This window comes from Chenopodium album, chromosome 16, assembly GCF_948465745.1.
Source record: "Chenopodium album chromosome 16, dcCheAlbu1.1, whole genome shotgun sequence".
NCBI lineage: Eukaryota > Viridiplantae > Streptophyta > Magnoliopsida > Caryophyllales > Amaranthaceae > Chenopodium > Chenopodium album.
This window is the reverse complement of record NC_137849.1, coordinates 111,539-134,152: the sequence shown is the minus strand read 5'-3', so window position 1 is coordinate 134,152 and position 22,614 is coordinate 111,539. Positions and strand designations below refer to the sequence as shown.

Here is a 22,614-nt window from a genome sequence, read left to right as displayed (position 1 = left end):
GTTTTGCCTGCATGATTAAATTGCTCCGTATGTAATCATGAAAAAGCAGACACCAGTTTATCACAACGATGACATGGTTGTTCTTTATCGACTTTAAGTGGTGCCAAAGCCTTAACAAATAAAATTTCCTGCAGAATTACTGAACTATAAAATTTATCTAGATCAATGCACGAAAATTGTATTTTTGTAATGACACGTATATGTCACATGCATTGCTTGACCAAAGTAGGTTGCAAATGATGTAGCAAATTAATTAATGCCTTCAAAATTGAGTCTCTAAATGAACTCTGAACATTAGAGTATCTACATTCCAAAATCCAATAATGGCTAAGTGTAACTTAGCCTTGTATAGTTGTATGGTTGTCTATTATTTTCATAGAAACTTTAAATTTCCGTGAATTTCCTTTTGGCTATCTTGTTCGGTTAACGTTAAAAATAAAAGGGAAAAGTCAAAATTCATGTAATTACAATTTCCCACAAAGAATTTATACTCACCCACCCTTGTTCGATCACAATTCCTATGATTGACAAATACAACCAAACATATTTGTGTAAATTTTAGGAATTTATTTGCGTAAATCTTAGTAATTTCTCATGTATTAGAAAATCTTCAGAATTTGTCCGATATTCTAAACTAATATACTTAAGGCGGGTTTGATCGTGCGGATGAACTTTCAATGGAGGGATTGTACCTGCGGTTCTTGTTTTATTCTACAAAGACGTTCTAAAGGTATACGGAGTAATTTTTAAAGTAGATTATGTGTTGTAAATTTTGAATAATTTCACATACGAATTTTTTCCATCCATCAACCAAACGAGGCCATAGTATGGATAAACAACATATAATTTCCGTAAGAAGTTATAATCACGTAGCAATTCATTCTCACTACCATTGTTTATAAACATGGGTAATTATAAACATGGGTAATTTTGTTTTAAAAAAAGATTTCGGAGATAGGTCGTACTTGAGTTGGGAATTGGACGGTGGTGACTGGTGAGTAGTGCGAATAGGGATAATGGCGGCCACCGTAGTGTCTGCTGCTTCAGTGGTTGCGTCGGCCACCGTAATTTCGAAGTTGCAACCTATACAAATTCTGAGACTATTTACTGCCTCTACTTGTATATCTACTTGTACTGCACCGTTAGGACTCCAATCCCGCGGAAGGAGGATGATGATGGTGCACTCTCTCAGCAGCAGCAGCAGCCCTACATTAGGATTCACTCAACCTGCTACTCTCGAACCTCTTCAGGTTTATCTCTTTCTCTTTCTATCTATCTATTGGCTTTTGCTTTAATCACAATTTGATACCCCGACCAGAGAAAAATTGATATATGAGTCTAGAATCACCAACAACCAATAATTAGATTAACAGAACAATACCAGATTATGCTCTCAACATGAAACTATTTCAAATTCGGCTTAGTTGTGCATCCACAATAATCAAATTAATTAATTGTTTGCAAGGTAGATATCATTTGCGGTTAAACTATTTCAAATTCGGCTTAGTTGTGCATCCACAATAATCAAATTAATTAATTGCTTGCAAGGTAGATATCATTTGCGGTTAAAGATATTGATGTGGCAGAATGGAAAGGAGACCTGCTTGCTGTGGGTGTTACAGAGAATGACATGAGCAAGGATGACAATATGATTTTTCAAAATTCTATCTTAAAGAGGTTAGATTCCCTACTCGGTGGGTTACTAACTGAAGCTTCTGTTGAGGAAGATTTCACGGGCAAGACTGGCCAGTCCACTTTTCTTAGGCTTCACGGTTTTGGATCCAAGAGGATTGGTTTGATCGGACTTGGTTCCAACCCTCCTTCTATCCCAGCGTACCATGCTCTTGGTGAAGCTCTTGCCTCTGCTGCTAAGACTGCTCGAGCTCGTAATATTGCTGTCTTCCTTGCTTCTTCTGACCCCCTTTCCAACCTAAACACTGTCTCTGCCATCACTTCTGGTAATTGCTAAATGCCTCTACTTTTTTTTTTTTTTTTTTTTTTTTTTTAAATGCTTGTCCTATTCCTGATACTTCATATTTATATATTTATCGTCTGTCTCAGGTACTATTCTTGGAATGCATGAAGATAACAGGTTTAAATCAGACTCAAAGAAACCGCTCCTTAAATCTTTGGATATTATTGGCCTTGGAACTGGCCTTGATTTAGAAAATAAGCTCAAATCTGTTCAAGATGTTTGTTCTGGAATTATATTTGGAAGAGAGCTGGTTAATGCACCTCCTAACGTACTTACACCTGGTTAGATGCCTGTTATATCTTATTCGGTTTCAGCTGAATATCTTTCCTTTCTATGTTCAACTACCTAAGAGGGTAGTGCACGATTATCAAATTCATGTCTTATCTGTTTTTTTTTTTTTTTTTTAATTTTTTTTTTGTGCTTGAGTTGGGTTTGGAGGAGGGGATAAGGGAAGAATAAACTACTAAGCTTTACGCCTTTATGACTAACTACATGTGTTCAATGTATTCCTCAGGTGTACTTGCTGAAGAGGCTTCTAAGATTGCCTCAATGTACAGTGATGTTCTGTCAGCAAAGATTCTTAATGTAGAGCAGTGCAAAGAACTGAAAATGGGATCTTACCTTGCGGTTGCTGCGGCTTCTGCAAATCCACCTCACTTCATTCATCTATGCTACAAACCTAGTGGGCCAGTAAAAACTAGATTAGGGATTGTTGGAAAAGGACTAACATTTGACAGGTGGGTTTGTGTTGGGATGGTTTTTTATTATTATAAAATGATGTTTTACCCATTGAAAACAGAGTGGTGCCTGATTTTGGAATTTACTTTAGTCATCTATGAGAATACCGTGGGAGGGGGTGATGAGATGCTACTTACTGAAAGAATAAAAAAAAAATGAGCTGTTCAGTCTGTACGTGACTGTGGATTCGACTTTAAATTTCTCTTATCATGGCATCATGCCCTGGGAGGGGGTGATACTTCTTAGTATGTAAATGGTCTTTGTTGCTCATGCTATTAGCCCCACAACGTTTCTCTGTGACCACAGTCCCTATTTGTCTGCCCTCCCACCTTTCAACAAAACATTTCTTTGTCTAGAAGCTGACAATTGATGGGGTTTTTTAATTGCATAGTTGCCTCTGATAATCTTCTCCTGAATTATTGACTTTGTTCTTCTTACATTTCGATGTGTGTTTTGTAAGGTTCTTTGTCTTTCCCATCAAATGTCAAGAGTGGTCTCTATCTGTATTTTCCTGTTAGAAGTACATTTGTATTCTGAATATGGAATATTTCTGAGTATCACTTTGATTTTGTAGTGGGGGATACAACATTAAAACTGGACCTGGCTGTTCAATTGAGCTAATGAAGTTTGATATGGGCGGTTCAGCAGCAGTTTTAGGTGCAGCAAAAGCGATTGGTCAAATCAAGCCTGCTGGAGTTGAGGTAAGTCACAAAAAATATTCTCTCACTAATTATATAGGAATAAGTGGAAAAAGAAAAAAAAAAAAAAATTCTTCTCCAAATTGTGTAAAGCTAGAATCCTAGAACTAGTTTAACTTTTAAAGCTGTGAATTTGTATTCTTCATTTATATTTTCGAATACAATTTGTATATGAATCATTGAGGATTTTGGACATGTGCAGGTTCATTTTATTGTTGCTGCCTGTGAAAATATGATTAGTGGGACTGGTATGCGACCTGGAGACATAGTCACTGCTTCTAACGGAAAGACAATAGAGGTAGTTTATTGAAAGCAATGAGAATTTATTATTATAAAATATGCATTTGGCATATGTGACTAAATTAATTTGGGTATATTCTTTCAAAAAAAAAAAAAAAAAATAATAATTTGGGTATATCTGTTCTATGGTGAAAACTATATGCTTTGAAATTTCTATTGCGCGGGCTTTGAACTAGTTAAAAAGCAAGTATTTTACAACAAGATTGGCGTTCTCCCTGAACTGTGTAGTCTGAATGGGAATGTCAAATGTGCGCTTCCTTATCTTAACAAACCACAGAAGGTGTTTTGTGGAATTTCTGCATAGAAAGAAGAATGCCCCCTTCCGTATGATCTATCCTCTTCGTTATTTTTTTTAAAAATTAAGGGTGGGTTGAAGAATGAGATAATTAGGAAGAAAGTAGGGGTTATATCTATTGAGTACAAGATGAGGGAAAATCGTTTAAGGTGGTTTATACATGTAGAAGGAGGCTTGGAGAGTTGCAAAGTGTTGGCAGGGGGCAGTCGAAGGCCCAATCTTGTGGCCCATAATTAGGCGAAATTGGCCTCAACAACACGAACTTTTAACAAGGTGCAAGTAGCAGTATGAACTTTGACTAGTAGATGTAACAACACAAACTTCTTCATTAGGTGCACAAAATATCATAAATGAATCCCGATACCAAAAATTTTACCGAAGACATGGTATCTAACATTTTATTATCATCAAAAATCGTCTGGTATTGCGTGCCTCGATTTGTATGCGGAAAAAAATTTATCAAACGAGGTTTTAAAGGTCTATTTAGTCAATTTTGAGATCAAATTTATTAAAAAAAAATTACAAAAAATATCGATTTCCGTGCTATAAAAATGTCTCGGTTAGGGTTTTAGGTTAATTTGAACCTTGAGGACTAAATATGATATCAAAATTTGCAAAAAGTTAATAAAATATTAAAGATTTCATGTATTCGATAAAATTTCTGGTCGTTGTGCACCCAATGAAGAAGTTAGTGCTGTTACGGCTATTAGTCAAACTTCATGCTGCTACATGTACCTTGTTAAAAGTTCGTGTTGAGGCCAATTTTGCCCCATAATTATTTTTACTATGGCCCCTGTAAAGTTTAGTACTATTTAACTCCCTTGTATGGCATAATTATATTCTTGGTTAAGTGGTAAGTGGGTGTAATTTTTACACAAGGGTACTTGGTTCGAGGATGCATATGGCCTATAACGTTTTTTTTTTAAAAATGTTTTATTGAATAGTTAAAAATAAATTACCAAAACATTTCTAAAAACTCCAGACTTCCACTTGCTTTCTAGAGAAATCGACCACTTTGTCAATGTTAGTTCTTCTCTCTCTCTCTCTCTCTCTTTTTTTTTTTTTTAAATTTTTTTCCCCGCATATTTGCTTAAACCTTTCTTCAATTCCTCTTTTAATCTTTTTAAATTTCTTGAATCATCACCTATATGATATCAAAATTCAATTTTCTATATCCAAAACCAATTCTTAAGAGGAACAATTTCAGCCCTAGAAATTCACCTTAATTTAATTGGTTTGTTGTTTTTTATTCTTCCTTTATTTTAATTAGTTTCATTCATAATTTAGTGTTTTAGTATGATATATATATATATATATATATATATATATATATATATATATATATATATATATATATATATATATATATATATATATATATTTTGGTGGGATTTTTTGTTTAATTCATGACTTTGCCCTTTCTATGTTTTTTTTTTTTGGTCTTTAATTATGCATTATGCTTACTTGCTTATACAAAAAAAATTTCTAGTATTATTTTCGAGTAATTCTAAGCATAATATATAGTTGGATATTAGTAAGGTTTAACAATGATAATTGATGATAATTGGCATTCACCTTTGTATGTGAATGTGAGTAAACTATAATCTAGTAGGTCTAGTACACAAGGTTGTAGCTACGGGGGGCTGCCGATTTGCCTCGGTAGATTTAAAATGCGGCTACGCCCTTGGCGTTGGGATTGCGAGGGGGTAGGGGAAGACTTTAGAAAACTTGAAGAGGGTGATTGAAATTTGAGAGTGATATTAGTGCTTTGGGGATTGAGGAAAAAATGGTGTTGGATAGGGCGATGTGGAGGGTGAAAATTCATGTGAACCTGTCACGTGGTTCACATGAATATATATATATATATATATATATATATATATATATATATATATATATATATATATATATATATATATATATATATATATACACTTTTGTTTATATTATCTTAGTTTTACTTTTATAATTTTTTTCAATTCATGTTTTTATAACCTTTATTGATTTATTTTGTTAAAGTTTTCTCAAACTATTATGTTTTTTTTACTAACACATTTTTACCACTTCTTAAAGCTTTCTTAAATTTTATTCTCGGTATTCTTTTAAAACTATCTTAAATTTCATTTGTAAAATTTTTAAAAACGGTTATCTTGTTATGCTCTTTTTTCTTTGTGAAACGATCCCAAATTATTTTGGGAATAAGGCTTGGTTGTTGTTGTTATTGTTGTTTTATTACTAGTTAATTATAAAATCAATGTGATATTTGTATCATTAAGAGAGATCTATGCAATACTCCTTATGTCTCATATTACAAAGCCTATTTGGGTTTTAGAGGTTGTAGATTTCGTAAATTAATGATTGGGAGTACATATGTGCATGTGAAGTTAGAGAGAGATAGAAAGAAAGAAAAAGTAGTTGAGAATTATTGAAGAGAGAGAGAGAAAGTGTTGAGAATCAATGCCAAAAGACATCATTAATACAAAAAAGAAAAAGAAAAAAATTGACCACTCATAAAAAAGAGGCTAATATTGTCAAAAATTACAACCATTTTTTTTTTAACGAAAAAAAGTACAACCATTAAATAGAAATAGGCTTTTAATTTTGGTTTACCCAAAAAGGAATACAGGTTTTGTAATATGAGATGGAGGGAGTATTGTTTATATTTTGTCTTGCATAATGTTAAGACGCTTATTAACAAATGTAGGGACTAGAGGGAGAATATGTAAATTAAGTAGGTAGTGATGATAAGTAGATGAGGTAGTCTTCCACGCTGATAAAAGGGTTTTAGTAGATTCTTGATACGGAAGATTTTTTATATTACACCACTTAAATATTCTGGCGTCAACCAAAACACCGTTAAAACTTGAAATTTCGAATCCAATGAAGGTTGCCAAATTCGAGAACACTAGGTCATCTTAGATTCCTTAGCAAACCATTAGGCTGTTTTTTTAATAATTAATTAATTAATTATTGTTATTATTATTGTAATTTGGTATAAAAATATTTCTTCCATCTTGATGCATCTAGTGTGGAAAGTTTGCAGATCCTTTTGATGAAATCCTTGAAAGTGAAGAAAAATGGGGCAATTAGCTAGTATGGTCCATCACAACAACTGAGTTGATGATAAGCAATAAAGAGAGTCATGTGATTAATTTACATTTAATAACCGTATTTTATTTTTATATAGAAAATATTGTCTGCGTGTTTCACTTGTATGTGTTTCAATATCTAAAATCTGCCTTCCAATCATTATCAGGTAAACAATACCGATGCAGAAGGTAGGCTTACTCTTGCAGATGCTTTGGTGTACACTTGCAATCAAGGTGTAGAGAAGGTATATTTAAGTGGTATATATCGTTGCAAAATGATGATTAAATGGATATGCATGCATGCGCCTGCACACAAACATAGGATGGAGAATTGAAGTGGCTTGCTCCTTTACCCCTCACATCTGGCACAATTCATGAGTGTTCAATTCTTATTACCCCCAACCCCGTAAGTGTTTTTGTGTGGATGTTTGTGTGATATACTTTTGCTTGATATTTGTTTTCAATTTCATTGCTTTTGGGCCACTTTTCAATTATGTCTAAAGAAAACTGAGGAGGTGTTTGGCTCATAGGTTTTAGGTATGGGTGAGCACCGGTCCAAAACCGGACCGGGATCTGAATGTAGATTCTTCTGGTATCGGAATAACTGGTCCGTACCTAAAAAGTAGTCCGATTTCGGTTTTAGATCTAATTGGAGTTTGCCTTTATATATATATATATATTGGGGAGGGATGCGGTAAGAACCCCTCCTTATATAAGAAAGTATGTTCTAAACTTTTTTCTGCTTATGTTCTAAAGTTTTTTCTATGTTTTAAATTTTTTTCCTATGTTTTAAATTTTTTCTACTTATGATCTAAATTATTTCTTATATTCTAATTTTTTTTTTAGCTTATGTTCTAAATTTAATTTTCAGTTTATGTTCTAAATTTTTTCCTATGTTCTAGATTATTCTTACATTCTAATTTTTTTTCCTATGTACTAAATTTTTTCAACTTATGTTCTAAATATTTCCTATGTTTTAAATTTAATTTTCAGCCTATGTTTGATTTTTTCCTATGTTCTAAATTAATCTTATGTTCTAAATTTTTTTGCTTATGTTCGAATCCCAAGTAGGTTTAATATTGAAATGCCATTACTAAATGATCATTTTAGATGGTTAGATCAAAACTAATATAGAGGAAGACTCTCGTGAGAACTCCTCCTTTATGTGAGAACTGTGAGAACCATTTCTTATGTGAGAACACTCTTGATGTTTTAAATTTTTATTAGTATGTTCTAAATTTTAAATCTAATGTGCTAAATATTTACTCAAGTGTTTAAAATTAAGTCAGATGCTCTAAATTAGTACTCACATGTTCTAAACCATAAATAAGTTAAGTTTTTTTTTTCTTTTTTTGAGGAAATAAATAAGTTAAGTTAGATGTTATAAATTTTAAATAACATGTTCCAAAATTTTAACTTATATGTTCTAAATTTTAAAACATGTGTTCTAAGATTTTAAATCATTTGTTCTAGATTTTAAAGCATATGTTCTAATTTTTATTCATATGTTCTAAATTTTTACTTACACTTTATATATTTAATACTTGGTGTTCTAAATTTTTATTCACATGCTCTAAATCTTAAATTAAATGTTCTAAATTTTACTCATATGCTCTGAATTTCGTCAAGCGGATTTTCGAAATTTTTACTCATGTTATAATTTATTACTCACACAGATGTTCAAAATTATTACTCATATGTTCTAAATTTTAATTTTAGTCACATATTTATATGTTCCAAATTTGTACTCACATGTTCTAACTTTTAGATCAGTCTCATATAAGTATATGTTCTCATATATGGACCTATTCACCCCTCTTTTATGTGAGATCACTTTCTTATGTGAGAACACTCTTTATGTTCTAAATTTTTACTCGTATGTTCTAAATTTTAAATCTGATATTTTAAATTTTTACTCACATGTTCTAAATTTTAGATAGTTCTCGTATAAGTATGAATTCTCACATATGGGCCTATTCTCACCATATCCCTCACATGTTCTAAATTATAATGGTTAGATCTAAATATTTATAAAAACAACTTTAACATATATGTATAATTTAGAGTATTTACAACATACTTCCTCCGTTCCAAATTAGATGATACAATTTGACTTTGTGCACTATTTACATAACTTGCTTTGACTTCGCTTCGTGATTTTGTTTTGTAAAAAAATGTAGTCATGTGGGATTTTGTTAGATTTGTCTCAACATCTATCTTTTAAATATCAAATTTTTATTATTATTGCTAATATGTAATCAAGGATATTTGCATTAGAAAGCATGCATTGACAAATGTACCTAAATGGAATGTGCCATTTAATATGAAACAAAGGAAGTATAAATATGCAATACACAATTTGGCAATCTACCGTAGATCCTACCTACGTTTAATGCATTCTTAGTTGTGGCTGAAAGAGAACAAAGCAATACACAATTTGGCAATCTACCGTAGATCCTACCTACGTTTAATGCATTCTTAGTTGTGGCTGAAAGAGAACAAACCTTTTGTTGAATATTAGGTAAGGAAAGAATATCTTATGCCCTTATTCTTCTTGGTGGCAAGCTACACACCATTGTGCGAGCTCGAAGTGATGAATGTGGAGACTCGCAGCTCATCCCAACTATTCGGGATGTTGCATATTCGCTGTCAATAGGGTTTGGTTTGTTAACTAGCCTTTTGAAGAATAAGATAGAAGGCGGCTTAATGCCCGCTATTTTAAGACACGATAGCACTAGTAAGAGATGCTGACATTTATGCTACTTCCAACACCCATTTTCATCAACAAAATAAGCCATGCATCTCGATAAGTCCTCCTGAGGAACTGCAGATATAACTCTATCAAGGGTTTTTCCCATTCACCATAAATCCTTCAATAAATTTAGAATCCGCCCATTGCCAATCACCCACTTCATCCCTATCTTTTAAGTCGAGTCATTGATTTTAGTGCTTTTAATAATCCCACACCTTGCAACGATTATAACATTTAAAAGTATAGAATTTAGAAAGATTAAATTTAAAATTACTGAATTAAAACCAAAAAGTTTGGAAAAAGGGGAATATACATTATAGTATTATACATAGTACTTAAATTCCAAAAATGAATAAAGCTTAAGCAATTCAATGAACCAATATTAAAAAAAAAAAAATAAAAAAATCTAAAAGCACCAAAAATTAAGTAATTTACTTCCGTGGTTCTTACCTTCATTGATCTAAACAGCAAAGCAATAATGAAATGCAAAGTTTTAAAAAACAAAATGAATTCCTAAAAAGGAAAAAAAAAATGATTATATATGTTGTCGATGTCGGTTGCAGAGACCGAAGTGGTGGATTGGTGGCCGCCGGTGTCCTCGCTAGTGGCCAACAATGTGTACAGTAGTGGCTTTTTAGTGTTTTCTTCTCTTTGTTTTGAAAAGAGAGTTAGGATTAGTGAGAAAGGGATGGTGGGTAGGTTTTTTGTTTTGAGAGGGAAGAAGTGGGTGTGTAGGTTAAAAAAGAAAAACTGTGTACATGAACCGGGAGGGAGGGAGTGGGTGTGTCCCAAACAGAAACGCAGACCCAAAATCATCTAATTTCATGCTACCGGAGATCAAACCTATCCCAATTCGGATTCAAGTCTCTTTTTGCATACCCCTATGAGGTATTGGGTTGGAATGAGTAAAACTAATACTTAATTTTTATTTTATATAAAATCCAGTTTTTAAACCTATACCTCAAACCTACAAGGTATGTGGTTTAAAAATCCAAGAGGTGAGTATGGCTCATATGAGTATTAAGAATCAAGTTCCAACCATATACCACTTTAGTTTCATTGCTGATTCCAAACCCATACCACTTTGTCATCGGTAGTCTACATTATAAGTGACGAGCACCAAAGTCCAAGAAACATAGGTAGTAGAACAATAGAAGTCAAATTTTATATTTTTAATTAGTTTATTAGAAATTTATGTCTTACCATAAACGGCCTATGCTATCGATTTAGATGACATTTTCAACATGGGCAATGTTAAATACTCCCTCCGTCCCCTAATACAAAGCCTCTTTTGGTTTTGCGCGGGAATTAAGAAAGTTGTAAATTCTTTAAAACTAATGATTAAAAATACATATGTGCATGTGGGTTTAAAGAGAGATAGAGAGAAAGAAAAAGTAGTTGGGAATAATTAAAGAGATAGAGAGAGAAAGTGTTGGAAATTGATGTTAAAAGTACAAAAAAGTAAAGGGAAAAGATGACAACTCATCAAAAAGAGGGTAATAATGTAAAAAAATACAATGTTTAAGTAAAAAGAGGCATTGTATTTTGGTTTACCCAAAAAGGAAACGAGGCTTTGTATTAGGGGACGGAGGGAGTATTGTTTAGTCTTGTTAAGAATAGGGATTATGTTAACAACTCAAAAAAAAAGGAGCACAATTAAAAGAGGACAAGCTTTCCTTTAAGCGCTAAAATTTACACTTCAATTTATTAATCCTAGATAGGCGTTCCACCTTATAACCTATCACAAACACCAAATCATATAAATCACACAGAAAGATCAACACCTTCCTCGAAATTGTCATGAAAGGATTGCACCATAACAACTTCTCATTACTCTTGCCAAATCCTCTAAAACTGTTATGTCCTAACTTCTATTTTATATATTTAATTGAGTTAATCCAAAATTAGTAACAAATTCCTAGCAAGTCTTATCTCTCATTTTTGGGAGATAACAACACAAATTTTCATTAATTTTATTTAATCATAATTGAGCGGGCTTGGAAGGGTTGCATTATGGACTTGACAATGTTGTTTGTCCCAACTATTTGGAGTATAGTTAAAAAGTAATTACTCATAAAATTAATAACTGCTTTTAGCTACTAAAGACAACTATGAAACGTTAGTTCTACTTTTAAAGGAAACAATAACTATTATAGAGGAGACAAAAGCATGCGGTCCTTGTCTACGTGGCCTCTTTATGTTTCCCCATTTCCTTTATTCTTGTAAAAATGCTCACTTATTTTAATGGTGTAATACAGAAGACAACAAGACATCACATAATTAGCTGTCCTAACTACTGTTTAATATTATGAAGAACTATGTATTTTTGTTGTTGTGTTAATTTAGTAATTGAGGTTTTCGCTTCCCTGTACTTGTATTGCAAATTGTATTGCCCCGCGTTCTATATAACAATGTGTTGAACTTCTTAGAAGGCAAGCTTACTACATTTTTATTTGTATGCATGGTATAATTCTAACGAGATTGTGAGCTAGGTGTTATGATTTTTTTTATTTTAAGAGAAAATCCTATCTTTTATCAATCCTTTTCTTTGTGTGTGAAATTGGCATCCAAGAGATGCGCTTATTACTTTCCTGTACCTTTGGCAGATAATTGATCTCGCAACATTAACTGGAGCCTGTGTGGTTGCTTTGGGACCTTCCATAGCAGGTAAAGTGCATAATTAAGATCTTTCTTTGCCATCAACTAATTTGCCAAACGCGGTATTTAAAGTTAATCAATATTGTTATTATTTAGCCTCTGTTCTATTCACCTTATTTTTTCTAACCTTAAATTATTTTTGCAATACTTAAATTATTTTTACTGATTAAAACTTATTTTTATTCATCTCTATTACATTTGTTCCTTGAACTTACGGAAATTTACCCATTAAAACTTATTATGCTTAACTGAACTTATTTTTACCTAAGAGAACTTATTTTTACTGGAAGCATTTGAATAAGGTGAAGAGAATAGGGACTAATTAGTCCCATAAGGCAAGGATGTAATGCAAGCACAATCTGTGATTTTTTCTCTCTTGTTGTCTTTGATTGTTGATATAATTCAGCTAGCACTCACTTATCCCTGTTTGTTGTCCAGGTGTCTTTACACCCAATGACACACTTGCAAAAGAGGTGTTTGCTGCATCAGAAGCTGCTGGAGAGAAATTCTGGAGGATGCCTTTGGAAGAAAGTTACTGGGACTCGATGAAATCAGGAGTGGCTGATATGGTTAACACTGGGGGGCGTCAAGGTGGTTCCATCACCGCAGCTCTGTTTTTGAAACAGGTAGGCTCAATATTTATCTTGCTTTTTTATTTTAACTTAAAAGTTGTCCATAGTAGTACTTTCTATCACCTTTACATAAGCTTTTCCCCAAGCCATTACTGTTACAACTCCTTTATATTTGGCTCTTCTTGTTATCTTCATTTTAGTAGCATTTTGCTTAATTATTGGCTCCAATTTAATAATACAATATCTTCTGCTTCCGCAAATTTCAGGTTTTTTTTTTTTTTTTTTTTTTTTATTCCTCTTAGGGGGAAGGTTTACCTTATTGGTTACTGGGATATACTGTCAAGCATCCATCGTTACCTTATGTAGTTATGTATCCTTGTTGGTTTGTTGCACCTTCAATTGAGAAACTTGAGTGGAGGAAGTTTACCATTGGCTTAACTTGGTAGGCTAAAGTCGTATCACCTATTCAAAATTTAATCATAGAGTCCACTAACAAGGTAGTGTTCTTCTATTCTTAATTGATTAGTATAATCTAAATTATTAGGGAATGAGTATGATTTGTATAAAGTTAAACTAAAGAAAATAATTAGTAATAAAAGGCTTAAGGTATAAGTTCACCAATGAATAATACTCCGGGATAAAACATGACAATCAACAATCAATATTGCAATTAATCACATTAACAAGCTCTTGCATTTATTAGTCATTCAATTTAGAAATAACAAGATTTCGTATTTATTGAATCTAATTCTACTTGGTTAAACTAACCTTGATATCAAAATTACATCTCTCGATTGTGATACTAGTGCAATCAAACCTGCGCGAATCTAATTGCATAGAATTAAAACAATCAATAGGAAATCAATATGCAACATCAACAATTACATATTATCCCTTTATATTAATTATGGATCCCCAAAACCCTAGAATTAAACTACTTACACATTTAAATCTAAACTAATCGTAACAATTACAGTAAAAATATTGAAAGCAATAAAAGGGTTAAGAAATAATACCAAACGAAAGGAAATATGAACTTATAATTATGAAAAGCTTGAATTCGACAATAAGATTAAAAAGTGCTCTAAAACTAAGAATCTCTATTAATTAATAAAAACCTTACTTAAGAAAATGGTAGTCTTCGTTTTTATGACAATCCTTAAGAATAACAATCAGTAGGAAGACATACATGCCTAATCGGGCAAATGGTTGCCCAATCAGGCCCGCTTTTTCTCTCATTAATTTCTGGTGATATGCTTGACAACAAACTCGATTTGGCTGGCCTTTTTTAGGATCTTTGAGTTGTGCCTTGCCATTTAGGGCCTTCTTCACATTAAATCGTGACTTGAATTCTCGTGGCCTTTTTCTCCTAAGACCGAGCCCTTAATTAGCAAGTATTTCGTTATGGTCCAAAATGATCGGAAATCACCGAAAATCCATTCCTACAAAATTCATTTCATTTCTACAAAATACTAAAAAAAACATATATTAGCAATAAAAATAACTCCATAGATCTCAAATAAGCATTAAGAGGACTATGGGTTTGGGGAATAAAACCTTATATAAATACACACATCAATGGGTGTGCCCTACTTCCCAAATATTAGTGTTATAACTTAGTTTTAGAGGCTTTAGACTAGTTCAAATGTCGTGTAATAAAAATATTTGCTTGCAATTAGAATAGGCCCTTGGTATAATGTACAAAACCTCACTTTAGTCACTTATGATGTTTATTGATGAAGCACTTAACGATAAGATCTATATAGGTCTTGAGATTTTTGACCCTTTAATGTATCGAAGGTTTCAAGTAGTGTTAATGATGGAAACTTGCCAAAAGTCTTAGTTGGTAACAATTTAAGTTTGATCTTTAGAGTAGTGTCCTTAAAAGCTTATTAAACAGTTAAGATTTTTAGCAAGAATTCTTTTCAAGCAAAACTTAACAATTTGATTTTTATTTCACTAATCTAATAAATTATTGAGGCATTTTTCGGGAGTATTCGACACGCCACATAACCAATAAAAAAATGGAAGAAAAATTCATTTTATTATTCCAGCTTTATCCAATTTACTTTGAATAATCCCAACTTTCGATTATTCTGCAATAATCCCAAGTTTTATATGTGTTTTCTTTTATCAATCCTATCTGGTTATCAACCTATTATATCAGACATATGTCAATACGAGGTTGGTCCAAAAAATATTTTCTTTTTTAAAAAATTCAATAAAAAAACTAAATCCAAGCACCAGCCCACAACCACCACCAGCGGTGGCCACCCCTCCTAAGCCACCCTAAACCACCCCTCCCACCTCGAACTACCCCCTTCCGACCCCTTCCCTTACCCCCACGTCGAAATTCGGCCCCACCCCATAAACCGCCACCTTCCTTACAGCATAACCCTCAAAAACATCCTCTCCCGAACACAAACCTTTTAAAACGGACCCTTCCCTTCCCACACCTCTAAAATCAACCCCCCTTTCCCCACCCTAAAAATTGCCCTCCTTTCTTCCCTGAGTTGAGTTGGTCCTTTTACATGGTATTAAAGCTAGTGTGACACAAAGGTTACGGGTTTGAATCTCATCCACCCTTCACTTTCAAGTGGAACATTAAGCGCCGGATATAAAGAGGGCACATGCTGCATCCACACTTCAATCGTATGAAGGGGCATGATAGAGTATAAAACATATTCCTGGCCTCAACCATCAGCTTAAGCTTTTGGTTGAATTGATCCTCTAACGGTACCAATAGAGTATAATACTTTAGATACTATCTATACCTTTTAAAAAGTTTGGGATAACTCTTATGTATAGTGTTTAAACAATTATACTTTAGATGAAGGCTAAAATGGCGGTTGGCCCAAATGGTATATCGATAGATGTGTGGAGGTCTTTAGCTAAGATTGGTATTGATTGGTTAACATACCTCTTTAACAAGATATGGAGGGCTACAAGGATCTCGCAAGATTGGAGGAAGGGCACCTTAGTCCCGAACTATAAAAACAAAGGAGAAGCGTAAAATTGTTCTAACTATCATGGGATCAAGCTTATGAGCCACACTATAATGTTGTGGGAAAGCGTGATTGAACAGAGATTGAGTGCATGCACAAGCATTTCGGATAACCAATTTGGTTTTATGTCCACCTATGGAAGCTATCCGTATGATAAGACAAACTAATGGAGTTATATAGAATAAAGAAAAAAGATCTCCATATGGTTTTTATTGATTTAGAGAAGGCATATGACAAGGTGCCAAGAAAGGTACTTTGGTGGTAATGTTGAAGAAAGGTATTCCACTGGTTAATGATATGTATTTGGATGTGTCAACTAATATGAGGACATGTAAAAGGTTTTAAAAGATTTTCCTATTACAATTGGATTGCATCAAGGGTCTACATGAAGCCCTTTTCTTTTTGCAATGGTTTTAGATGAAGTAACCAAGCCAATTCAAGATTAGGTTCCATTGTGTATGTTATTTGCGGATGATATCGTTTTCGTGGATGAAACTAAAGATGGAGTTAATACCAAATTGGAGCAATGGAGGCAAAGGTTAGAATGCAAAGGGTTTAAGCTAAGGTATGACGCTTTGATACACAGAGGAGCTTAGTTTTTAAAAGTGCGCCTCAGGAGCTAAAGAACATATCTTGTCTTAATCTACTAAATAAAATCCCTTTCATAATGAAATAACACACTTGCAATTCAAAGTAATATAACATGAAATTACAATAAAAAGAGATTTAAGAAAAAGAACTAAAGAACACCGACTAGGAGAACAATATAATGATCGCAACCTACCCTATCTAGAGATCCTTCAACATACATGAAAGAGTAGGCTAAAGAAAAATTGGATTACTTCCTCTATATCATGATACAAGGTTGGAACTCTGTTCTTTTCACCTTCAAATATTTTTTAGGAAAAATAAAGCAAAGTTCAAGGCCTATAAGTTCATATAGTGTAAGACAATATAATATTGACCAAGCACACAAATTATGACTTGTATTTTTAATCAAAATCATTTGGTATTTCCTTCGTCCTACAAATATTGCATCATGGAGGGATGGATAAGAAATAAGGTAGGAGGAGAGAGCGATAAAATGGCAAAAATGTTCTTGTCTCAACTAATAAGTACATGCAAATGGGGTGGGAGACACTTCACATGGGTTTTAGTAAGGGTAATTGGGTAAATGTACAAGGTAAAAGCTTCCTAAAAGGGAAATGGTGTAATAAATAAGAAACTTCATAAAAAGGTAAAAGGTGCAATATTTGTGGAAATTAAGGAAGTATATAATTTCTGAACCTCAAATGTGCTCTTCAACCATGATTAATATTGTATGTCGTTTGGGAACCTCCAATGTGCACCATAATAAATTAATTAAACATACGTAATCTACTCGATGAATTCAGATTCAAATATTCAATCTTATCTTTAGTGTGTACCTCACTTCAGCTAACATGACTTTTGCAAAGTTTCACTGCAGCCTCAACAATGCTACTCAATTTTACCCTGTTACCATATGGTGAAGTTACCAAATATTCTCTTCACACTTTTTGTTGGACAAGAACTTCCAGAGTCAAACACCCAACCTTCTTTTGGTCCAACATCTCCTTCCAAAAACAAAACACTTCCCTTCCCTTAAATTTTCATTTATTTCCTCCAACCTTTTCCCACTCTGCTCCATAGAGACTTGTTAGAGTAAGGTTTGTCAAGGTCTTACCTCAAATCATGGCCTGTAAACACTGGCTTATAGACTGTTAAAAGAGTTGATGTTCCAACAAGCTTCGCCAAGAGAACAGCGTTCGTGAGGACTTGAGCTTTGATCTTCTACATCCCAACCATCTTCTTTCTTTCGAGATAAAAATATGAAATTTTTTTTCTGTATAATTCTTTTATCTTCATCCAGTTACAAATTGGCACATATGTTATCCATTTGTTCAAGGTTTTTCTTAATCTTGTGTATGCAGTATTAAATGAGGCCTTATTAACCAGCACTTTCCTTAGAACATAGACTTCCATACAAACTGACCTTTTTTTTTTACTGTTGCCATTTCCCACTACAAGGAGGTTAGAGGAGTTAAATCTCTTCTTAAGAGGGGAAATCATAAATAGGATCCAATGCCATCCATTGCCTTTACATTCAAGATATTTTTAAAAGAGATTCGGTTTAAGAAAGTAATTGGGAGAGAACACAATTATGCTCTTCTTGATGTTTATTCTTAGCCAAGATTTGATAAATAAAATTATCGAGGAGTGCTTCATGGCTAGCTGTACGTATCTTGACGGAATTAAAACATGAACCTTTTTTTTTTTTTTGTGATAAATAAAAGGGATTGATGTTATTGAAGCTCGCAAGCAACCAATGGAAATTTAGTATCCTCTCAAGTCTCAAGAACACCCAAAGAATGTATTAATGACCTATATAACCTAATAACTAACCCTTACAACTTAGAACCTACCTATACTATAAGCCCTAAACACCTAAAAATGAAATCCATTGATAATAAAGACAAATTAAAATCCCACTTGTAAGACCCCTACTTCAAGAGTAAGGTAAAACCAAGAGTTCCTAAATAAAGTTATAAAGATAGTTATTAGGAGCCTCGACGCTTCAACTAAAAGGGTGGACTCGTTCCTACTTCAAAGGGAGTGAGATCCAAATGGGATGTGGAATATGTTGCCATGAGATGTAGTGACTTGAAAGGGGTTTCTTACCTTGTAGTGCATGCCTACAACCCTTTAGAATTAGGTGGGAAATAGTGCCCATGCAAATAAAGAGTGATGGAGATATGGAGTTTCCTTACCTGATACCTGGAGTCTAGAAAGACTTCAAGTGTGTAGCCATTTCACGAGAATTAAAAAGAATATAGAAGAGATGCAGCTCATAATAAAGCTTTATTGAGGTTTCATTAGAGAATTGTGGCAAACGTGCTGTGATAAAGTCCTGGTTTAACCTTCATGGGCTTTCTGCAAATCAATAATAGGGTAAAGGATCCTTTATTTTCCTTTTAATTGGAATTCATAAAGCGCAAGACATCAAAGGTCATGATATAAGTTATGCTCAGTCCCCCTCCCATGTAAAGAAATGGTGCCAAGGACATGATACTTTCTTATGTGATCTACAGGTGAGGAGATGATCCCCAGGATTAATCATGTGCTTCTTTGGATGAAAATGAATTCGATTATTTAGATAGGTTTTTGAACTCCCAAAGAACTTATGTTAATAAGGCTTAAGGATTCTTAATCACTACCAAAAGACTGTCAGTCCTAAACTGTTTTCAATTGCCACTCTTTGAAGTCGTAACCCATAACCAATCCATGGTACACCATGGCATCCTTCACGCTGATTGCTGGAACGCAAAACTATGAACTCTAGTGCTCGCCTTAATGGGTCATGTCAAACTACCGCTTAAGGTGATTTCACAACCACTATACAACAACGTTTTAAGCCACAAATTCAATAATTTAATTCCCGTCTTACTGCACATAATGCCAGAAGTGTCTTCTCTTCACTTCTGATTATCTGGTCTAATTCTAACAAGATTAAGTGCTATGAAGGAAGTTTCAAATAAGGTGACCATAAGTCCATAACATAGCCTAAAGACACATATTGCTGGTCATTTACTAGCACATGATACGTTTCTAGGTGTCATGTGGTTGTGTCAATCAATCAATCCATCAAAGCCTTAATCCAATAAGGGGGGTCGGCTACATAAACCAAAAGTGATTATTCCGTATAGTCATCCACAAAGATCTTCCTCTATCCCTTACGATCAAATTCCTCATTCTAATGCAAATCCATTTGCTTCATATCCTTCCTAACTCCTTCCAATCAAGTCATTTTCGGTCTCCCTCTAGTTTGTTTAAGCTCTCCATGATCACACTCTTCTACTCTTTGTACCAGTGCACCCTCCGTCTTACATACCCAAAACATCGCAGACGATTTTCCCTTAGTTTGTTTGCAATGTTTGCAACACCCACTTTCTTGCGATGTCATGTGGCTGTGTCCAAGTCAATATTTTTTCCTGCTCTATATTCTATAAATGTTGCCAATTGCATATCTGGTGGTTTAGGAATATGGAACAAAATAGATCCTTAGTTGAGGTAGCAGGTGCCTGCTGGTGGAACAATGTTACTTTCCTGCTCGTCATAACATGCTTCAAGACGTGTTTCCCTATATATACATAGGAAGTTGCTCTAATGTATAGATGATCTTTTTAGTTTAAATTTTCTGCTCATCATAACATTCCTTAAGACCGTGTTTAGTTATATGTACATAGAAAGTTGCTCTAATTTTTAGCTGTTCTTTTTTGTTTAACAAAGATCCCGGTTCAATATTTAAGATTTATTGCAAAATCATCATACCTGATTGTATAATATGTTATTTTTGTTTATTGCTATTTATTTTCAATCCTGACTTTACAAGTGTTTTCAGTTTGTGGATGAGAAAGTTCAGTGGATGCATATAGATATGGCTGGCCCAGTTTGGAATGAAAAGAAACGTTCAGCAACAGGTTTTGGCGTATCTACATTGGTGGAGTGGGTTCTGAAAAACTCAACCTCATAGCGGTATTTTACTAGAAAGATTTGGAGCAACTCACAGTTCAAAGAGAGTTATTTTGCTTTCAGCATGACCATCCCTCAATATTACAAGTTCGTTGGAAACTTGGAATGCAGCCCCTTCCACACCCTATTTTTCCGTTTCTTTCAATATACTGTAATTCATTTGTACTGATATTATGGAACGTTTTTTTCACAAAAAATGCTTATTTTTTCGTGCTCCACAGCATTCCAAATAAAATAAGTAGTTAATTGGGGTCTTTTAAAAGCAACAATCTTTTATCCCATAACTTGACCCACGCTATATATTTTGTACTAATTCTTTCACATATACTTTTTTTTTTTTTTTTTTTTTTTTTTTTTTTTTTTTTTTTTATGCTTTATATAATTCCATGGTAGGTTAATTTTAAATTTTTTTTATTCCTTATAATTTCATGCACTAGGGTGCGCGAAGGCTCAACAGTGGGAAAAAATCATAATAATGACGCTCAGAAACCCTTATTTACTCCAAGTCTCCAAGAGCCCACCTCAGCCACCTGGTTAGACATCTGTATGGTTTAAACTATTCAGGGGATACTAATCAGTAATCATTCTACAGGAAATGGCAAAAATATAAGAAAAGATGATGTTTAACAAAGTTACAGTAGTTATCTCTAACCGCTAATCGAGCAAATCTCTACAATTGTCATATCATGGCAAATTGTACATTTTGGAAGAAAAAAGAGGAAAAATCTAAAAAGAATAATCTAACTTTTAGCCGGTTCTCTCATAATAATCTTACCGTTTGATTTTTCTTGAATAATTCAACATGTAGGAGTATAATAGTTAATTTATTTTTCTCTTCCCTTTTAATTTATTTTAAGGAAAATTCTCAATGTTAGCCTCGTGTTTTTGCTTTTTCTCAATGGTAGCCAATTTTATTTTGGATTTTCAGTGGTAGCCTTTTTTTATTTATTTTTTTTGGATTTTCAATGGTAGCCTCCAACTATTTAAAAATTACAACCGTAACCTTAATTATGTTTTTTCGTTAAATTTCTGTTAAATCTAACCTTAATACAAACCAAGGTTAACTTTTGAAAAAATAATAACATAATAAAAATAAATAAATAAATTAAAAAAAATAATAAAAAAAAAACCACCCCTCCTCCAGCCACCGTCTCCACCTCTACTGCCGGCGCCTGGCCAACCCTTGCCCTTTAGCGTCGACCAACCCCCACTGGAAATTCTACCCCGAAACTACAACCACCACCCCGAGACCCCACCCATCTCTTCCACCCTTTTCCCGATATCGATAGTTCGATACCCACCGTTTCCCCCACCCTTTACGATTTCACGTCGAAACTTGAACCGCCCCCTCCATTCCCCCCAAACTTGATCGAAAACTTCAGAGAGAGCCTTAGACTCGAGAAATTGAGAAAGATTTTTCTCTTCCTTGTTCAAATTTGAATTCACAATCCTTTTTCAATTTCGAAATTAGTATTAAGATTTCCAAATAAATGAGGGCGTGACTTGTGGTGGGAGAAGGGGAAGGAGGTCGAGGCTTGTAGTTGGGGAAATGAAGGATGGCAATTGGCAACCATGAAGAGAAGGAGAGAGAAATGGATTTGTTGATCAGTTGTTTACCGGAGAATATGTGGCAGGGTGGCGATGGTGTATGGCTAACCTTGGAAATGGGGTTGCGGATCTCGAAGTTGAAGGGGTGGAAATGGGTTTGTTGGTGAATTTTCAGGGGTTTGGAGGTGGGTATTTGGGGGAAAAGATCGTGATAGCCATGAAGGAAAGGAGGGAGAAAAAATTGAACATGGTTAAATGTTTTTTTTTATTATTATTATTTATTTATTTTAAGAAAACATGGTTAAATGCTCTAATTCTAGTTACATTTAATAGTTACTTAACGTTTTTTAATTAATAAGGTTACGGTTGCAACTTTTAAAAAACTAAGGGCTACTAATGATAATAAAAAATAAAGTTGACTACCATTGAGAAA

The 22,614-nt window shown here is 33.7% G+C and overlaps 1 protein-coding gene across 1 annotated transcript; it reads left to right on the top strand.

Annotated features, from left to right (window-relative positions):
* The first annotated feature begins 943 nt into the window (after positions 1-943).
* On the top strand, positions 944-20,954 carry LOC145585961 (leucine aminopeptidase 1-like). The gene is made up of 10 exons (XM_081642652.1): positions 944-1,250; positions 1,553-1,958; positions 2,062-2,256; positions 2,490-2,712; positions 3,288-3,414; positions 3,614-3,709; positions 7,263-7,340; positions 12,454-12,514; positions 12,944-13,131; positions 20,503-20,954. Exons 1-10 carry the CDS (start codon positions 1,017-1,019, stop codon positions 20,632-20,634), a joined length of 1,740 nt encoding a protein of 579 aa, XP_081498778.1. The 5' UTR covers positions 944-1,016; the 3' UTR covers positions 20,635-20,954.
* The last annotated feature ends 1,660 nt before the right edge of the window (positions 20,955-22,614 follow it).